The sequence below is a fragment of the Varanus komodoensis genome, unplaced genomic scaffold (genome assembly GCF_004798865.1).
Source record: "Varanus komodoensis strain SLA01 unplaced genomic scaffold, ASM479886v1 scaffold11, whole genome shotgun sequence".
Taxonomy (NCBI): Eukaryota; Metazoa; Chordata; class Lepidosauria; order Squamata; family Varanidae; genus Varanus; species Varanus komodoensis.
This window is the reverse complement of record NW_025335317.1, coordinates 33171155-33177216: the sequence shown is the minus strand read 5'-3', so window position 1 is coordinate 33177216 and position 6062 is coordinate 33171155. Positions and strand designations below refer to the sequence as shown.

At 40.3% G+C, this 6062-nt stretch overlaps 1 protein-coding gene across 1 annotated transcript; it reads right to left on the bottom strand.

Moving 5' to 3' along the window:
* Positions 1 to 617: 617 nt before the first annotated feature.
* Positions 618 to 5833, bottom strand: LOC123018145 (ankyrin repeat domain-containing protein 40-like). Its single transcript, XM_044419978.1, has 3 exons — positions 5773 to 5833; positions 3797 to 3972; positions 618 to 858 (listed from the first exon to the last, which is right to left on the bottom strand). Exons 1-3 carry the CDS (start codon positions 5777 to 5779, stop codon positions 712 to 714), a joined length of 330 nt encoding a protein of 109 aa, XP_044275913.1. The 5' UTR covers positions 5780 to 5833; the 3' UTR covers positions 618 to 711.
* Between the last annotated feature and the right edge of the window lie 229 nt (positions 5834 to 6062).

The following is a 6062-nucleotide window of genomic DNA, read 5'->3' as shown; positions in this document are numbered from 1 at the left end:
TTTTGGAAGAACTATTAAAAACAAAGGCAAGCAGCAACCATAACACGAGTACTTCTACACTAACATTATCCTGAATATAGACTGTTAGCAATGGCATCAAACTGTGGGTTAATTACCCATGATTTCCCCATTTTGAATATAAAGCCTCCAACTGGAGATTGTTCCATGACATTTGAAGCAGGACACCGTAAGTTAAAATAGCTCAAAGATAACTGTGGAACATGCATTTAATTGTTAGGATAACTTACAATTCTTTCTCTCTGGATTGACATATCATGGAGGAATCTCTGATCGGAAGTTGTTTATTCAAAATGATGGCAGAACAGACCCAGCAAATTAATCCACAATATGCCACTCTTGTGTGTGAACTGGACCACTGTCTCAGTAAGATCACACTGCTTAACAATTCATTAGATGCCAGACTATGACTGAGGAAACAAGTATGTATTGAGAAAATAGATGTGATTTCCCCCCACAGAACTATTACCTGCTTGTTCATTTGATATACTATGGGAGTGCTTGAGCTGTGCAGCAGCTGTCTCCTAGCTCCCCTCAACAAATACTACCTGCAGTGTACATGTAAAGAAAAACGCTGTATCTAAATTGAACATACCAATATATAAAAATATTCACTAGTAAAGATATGCTATTAACCTTAACAAGAATGTAAGGATTTATATGACTTAATCTACTGCTGTAAAATATTAAACTTCAATATGTCAGTTTAGCTGCTTTAGTGTTGTAGCAGGGTCTTTCCATCAATATTGCTGCAGCAGCATTTCTGAAAGAAGAATTGATGCTTTTCACTAAAACTAGTTCCAATTCTTGAAAATCCTGAAGCCTTGCAACATCTTTATCCTTGAACAAATAAGAAAAGTTATTTATTCAATCAGTGTAGCTTACAGCAGTTTTATCTGTGAAGGAAAACAAATCTGGTGACACATTGCACTGAGATTACTAGATGGAATACAATAAAGTACTACCTTAAGTGTCTCAGTTTAGAAATGCCAGTCCCTAAGCAAGGAATAGGTTTATCATCACAGTAGATAGTGGGCTACTTAGTGGCAGTAAGATACCTCATGGCCACTCATTACACCTCTTCAGGCACTCACAGTAAATGTGCGTAAAAAGCAACCATATGTGTAAGCTGTACCTCCACAGCATCCCCACTGGAGGCTCTCTTGCACAGCATAAGATCAGAACCAAAAGATTCTACACAAATTTGTTCAAAGACAGCTTTAGTCACTGCCAGCCATAGAAAGTTAAAATCATGACCTAATTCAGTTAATGCAACCAAATATGTGCTAACTATTAGAGCAGGCTGGGTAGTGATTTCAGCCTTAGGGAAGAATTCAGAATTTTGGAGAGATGGTATTTTTGCCACATGGTGGGTGAGGCCAAAGGCAAATAGGATAGAGCTAACGGCAAAAAAGGATGCCATAATAAGGGCAAATAAAAACTATCCCACTGTGATGGAAGCTGTCTGGATTGGTAGTTACCATTTCTGGGAACTGAGTAAACAGCCTGTTCTAGATGGTAATGCAGTTCTGATGGTGGGGGTGGGGGTGGAGCTTGGGGTGCACCTAAATTCATTGTCACTAGAAACCTAAGTAGCCTTTTGTGTGCTTTTAGCCAGCTTCAGCTGGCCTACCAGCTATGAACATTCTTGGGTAAGCATAGTGCATGCAGCCGTCACTTTCTGCTGAGTGAATTTACATCAGGCAGCCCTTGAGTTCAGCACTGAAGCTGCAGCTACTGCAGAAAGTGGTGGCTTGACTGTTGAGAACAGCTTTCTTTATGGGCCAGGCTGTACAAAAGTGCTACTCTGAATGCAGGCAGCCACCTGAGAAATACTGTTGCTGCTATTAGCAACCTAACAAGCTACAGGAATGGAGAGGTGGGTTGTTACCCCCTCTTCTGGAAATTGCACTAGGATGTATCTTTTCTAGTGCATGGTGATTCTCTTACTGGATTCTCTTACTGGACATTTATCCTGTCAAACTACCACCAAAAATGGTTTACCTAGTTTAAATTACTTTTCACAAAGTAGTCATATTTACCATTCAGCTAATTTGAAGTTTAACTAATAGCCATCATTGCTGTGGGATGGCACACAAGAATTCTCAAGACAAGCTTATCTCAAATTGTGTAACTTATGAGGCAGCTAAATCATTACGGTCAACACTTTTTCATTCTAAAAAAGATGTCCTACTGAAAATGTCTCAGTATTCTGTAAACTGATTTGTGAACTGATGAGCAAGTTCTCCAGAGTAGAATTTTGAGACCAATATATTCTTACATAGGACTACATGGGCCAGCACTTTCAATTTTTCCTGTTATTTCATATGCCACAGTTGAAAAGTTCCAGATTCAACATCTGGCATCTCCTCTTAAAATCACTGTGTGTGACTAGTAGAAAAACATTTTGCCATAGACACTGAAGGGCTACTTATGGTGTAGACAGTGCTAGAACGCATGGCCTACCACTATTGAATGCTTCACCATCCAGAAACTTTCTGCACATGTGTGCACATGCGCGCGCACACACTCACATAAATAACATGTCAGAGAAGAAAGCTTGGCATAGCATATTGATCACTTTTAGATTAGCCAATGCCACCTAACCAGGAATATGGGAATCCAATAAGCATGGGGTTTTGAAGGTTAAAGAGCCCTCACATAAACCATGGTTTGTTTTAGGGTTCTGTGAGGATTGTTTAACCCTCACATACACCATATTTCCTAGGTTCACACAATACAACAAACCCCAAGAGGGAGATAAATATATAACCTATTTCCTGCAGGTACCACAGCTCATCATGGATTAACTAATTCATGACCAGCAGCATGCAGTTCAAGACTGGCCACCAACTGGTATCTGAAAGTTTTGGAAGGAAACTAGTAAATACATTCTTCAGCTTAAGCTTCCCTTCCTGCAGGAGCAAAGAGGTATTTGCTTAAATTGGAGAACAAGTTCAGATGACCCCAAAGGTCAATGGAGTTTAAAATACATAATTAAATTATGCATTAAATGGCATTTCAATCTGATGGTAATTTGCTCTCTCATTTTGCTCACAAAAAGTGGTTCAGGAGATAGCTGTTTGGTATGGTTAGAAATATGAATTCTTTTAATATTAAACGGCAAGAATGTTAACGGCATGAAGTACAGAACAGGCAAGGTCTGGACAGTCCCCACCACAAGGACAGGCACTTCTGCTTGCCTAAGAGAGGGGTGTTGCCATTTCCAACCAAGGTTTCACCCCCAGCTGTTTTTCCTCTCCAAATGGTTTCTGGTGGATGTGAGGTACTGGAGTGGGAAGGAGGGGGCCAGAAGCCCTGTTGCTTAAGTGAAACTTCACTCATGCATCAGAATAAAACTACAAACATGGTCTAAACTTTGGAATGTTTACCTGCTCGGAAGTAAAGGGGTGACAGCAGCTGCTGTTCAGGAATAGGGAGTTGATCAGTAATGTCTGTATGAAATTGATTATCCTTGCACACACGAACATATGTGCAGCTTTCTGAATTTGAGCTAGAGCTGGGCCAACAAATTAAGATGAACCAATTTGGCATTTTCTAGAGACTAAATCAGTTGAATATAGTGTACTCCAGTATGCATGGACTAGACACTGAATACATATGATAACATATTGCCTATACAAAGCAACAGCCTGGGGCAGGGGTTTATTTATTTTTTGGTGTTCTAAAACGGATGGAAAATCTACTTCCACCAACAAGTCCAAGGCAGAAATGTCAAAATATAAGCAAATACCAATAGAAAAAAATTACTTCTTACCTTTCTTACTAGTGTATTGGGTAACTTTCTAACCTTCTCCACTTGTTCAGGATTAACCCCCAGTTCGCAGCAACTCACTCTGATCAGATCCTGATAAGTCAGCTCCTGTCTGTCGAGTTCAATTTCAATGAAGTCATTCTCTCTGGGATTCTGAACTCTTACTTTAAGCACCAATTCTATAAAATCATATGGAGGAAAATATGTTTTAAATCATTGTTAACCTAGGGAAACTGAAATGGCAATCTCTTCACTGCAGTCCCAAACCCAAACGTGAACATAGTTCACAGTCCTTCCATGCACAACTCTATTCCTTGCTACCCTAAGATAGTATAATTTCAGAAATATACTTTAGGACTGTTAGGGTCATTTTCTTGCAATTGTAAGTTCTTAATGATAATTGCCCAGAGATCCCTGCAGTAAAGTATGCAATTTGGTTTCTTCTATTGTAGTTATAAACTTTGTTGGCCTGTATGATCACACATTCTCTGACAAATGTATAGGTGGTATTAGCAGAGCTCAAAGAATGAAATACTACTAGTTGGGGAAAATCCTTTAAAATAGGAAAAGAACAAAAAATTGAAGAACCAATAGCAAAGTCATTATTAAATTACAAATCTGCATGAAATAAAACCGAAGTGAATTGTATAACTTGCAGAAATGTGTTTAAAAGCAAATAAAACACAAGACATCCTACCATTTAAAAAAAAAAGTATCACTAGTTAATTTTACAAGCACTGGACTAGATGCAACTATAGGAAAAGTAGCAACATTAAACAGCAGAGGAATGGCTTCAGTTCATTAGAATTACCTGAGTTCATTAGAATTACCTGAGAATATTAATAAGCATCTAGGATGGGGTGGACTGAAGAAGCAAGCAGAGCAGAGCATTAAACAGATGGCTACTGCCCATGGAAACAGGCCCTGATCTTTGGGTGGTAGAGGTGAGGAGTCAGTGCCTCCCCAGTAGGCAATCCACATAGCAGCTGTAAAAAACTTACATTGCTTGTTGGTGAGGTGATCTCCCCCTTGCACCCCAACAGATCCTGCCTGCCCAACGAACTGAGCTTTCAGTTCGTTGGGCAGCAGCTAGTCCTAGCACCCATCTAAACCTCTTTACTTTGTGGTGGCTGCTTTCCAAGATGGATAACCATTTGCAGTGGCATATCATACAGTCAGTAAGCACATAATGCCATTCTACTACTGAAGCTAAGTAGCTGGAAGACATCTTTAGGAGTCATACAGAAGCTACTCTGAGCTTTCCAGAAGTGGAACATCTTGACACATACAGAACACATAAGCAGAGTAATATGTTTTTAAATGTTGCACTGCCACAATTGGTAGAATGTTATACCCTATTTTCAACACCTGTGTGTTTGCACTGTAGATGTGAGGGCTGGACCACAACTAGAAAATTCTATTTCCTCTAGGAGAATGCCAACTTTGTTTACTCTGAGCACCTGCCAGCCTTTTTGCTATTTGCCTGGTACTATTTTTGCTTAACATCCATCTTAAAAGCTTTTTCCCTCCTTGACTACTCTATGACAAACCACCATTTCCCCTTTGTCTCACAGGGGCTATATAGTGCAGAATTCCAGCTTCTGGAGGGGGCAGAAATGGATGGGTGGACCCCAGAAACACTGGACCCCAGTGAGTGGTACTCAACTTTGGGGTGTACAAAAACCAGATCTCCAGATGCTTTGAACTTGGACTCCAAGAAACTCCTGCCAGCATGATTAATGGTCAGGAATGCTGCGAACTTAAGTCCAAAACATTTGGAGAACTTTCTGCTCACCCTCAAGTATTTACAAAATGACTCTGCACTGAGAATCAATTAAAGAAATAGGCCCGAGTTGAAAACAACAATCTTTGAGGAAAAAAATAAAGCAGCAACTAGAAACAGCAGGTAGTGATGCACACTTTAATTTCCAGCTAGGCAATATAAAAGCATTCTAATAGCAAATGTCATTTTTCAATACCTTGCATATTATATGGAAAAGCTCCTGTGAGAAGTAGCGGCTGTAGTGGCAGACCAGTGCCCATGCAGGAGCCATTTGTTGGCTGAGGTACTTGTTGCCCGGGGACAGCTGAGGTAAAGAGAGCTCTGTTGGGATATGCAGGCGAGGGATGAACAGGACAGCTCTGGACTCCAGGCCTTGCACATTCTGCTCTTCCTGTGCTGATGGGAGAAATGAGCTCCCCTTCATGATGAAATTCAGTTTCTTTGTGCAAGGAGGTGGGTGTGCAGACATTGTCATCTCGAGCAGCT

Coding starts and splice junctions, on each gene's coding strand:
- LOC123018145 (XM_044419978.1), bottom strand. Junction 859..3,796: donor CCAATACACTAGTAAGAAAG/GTAAGAAGTAAT, acceptor TATTTGTTCAAG/GATAAAGATGTTGCAAGGCT.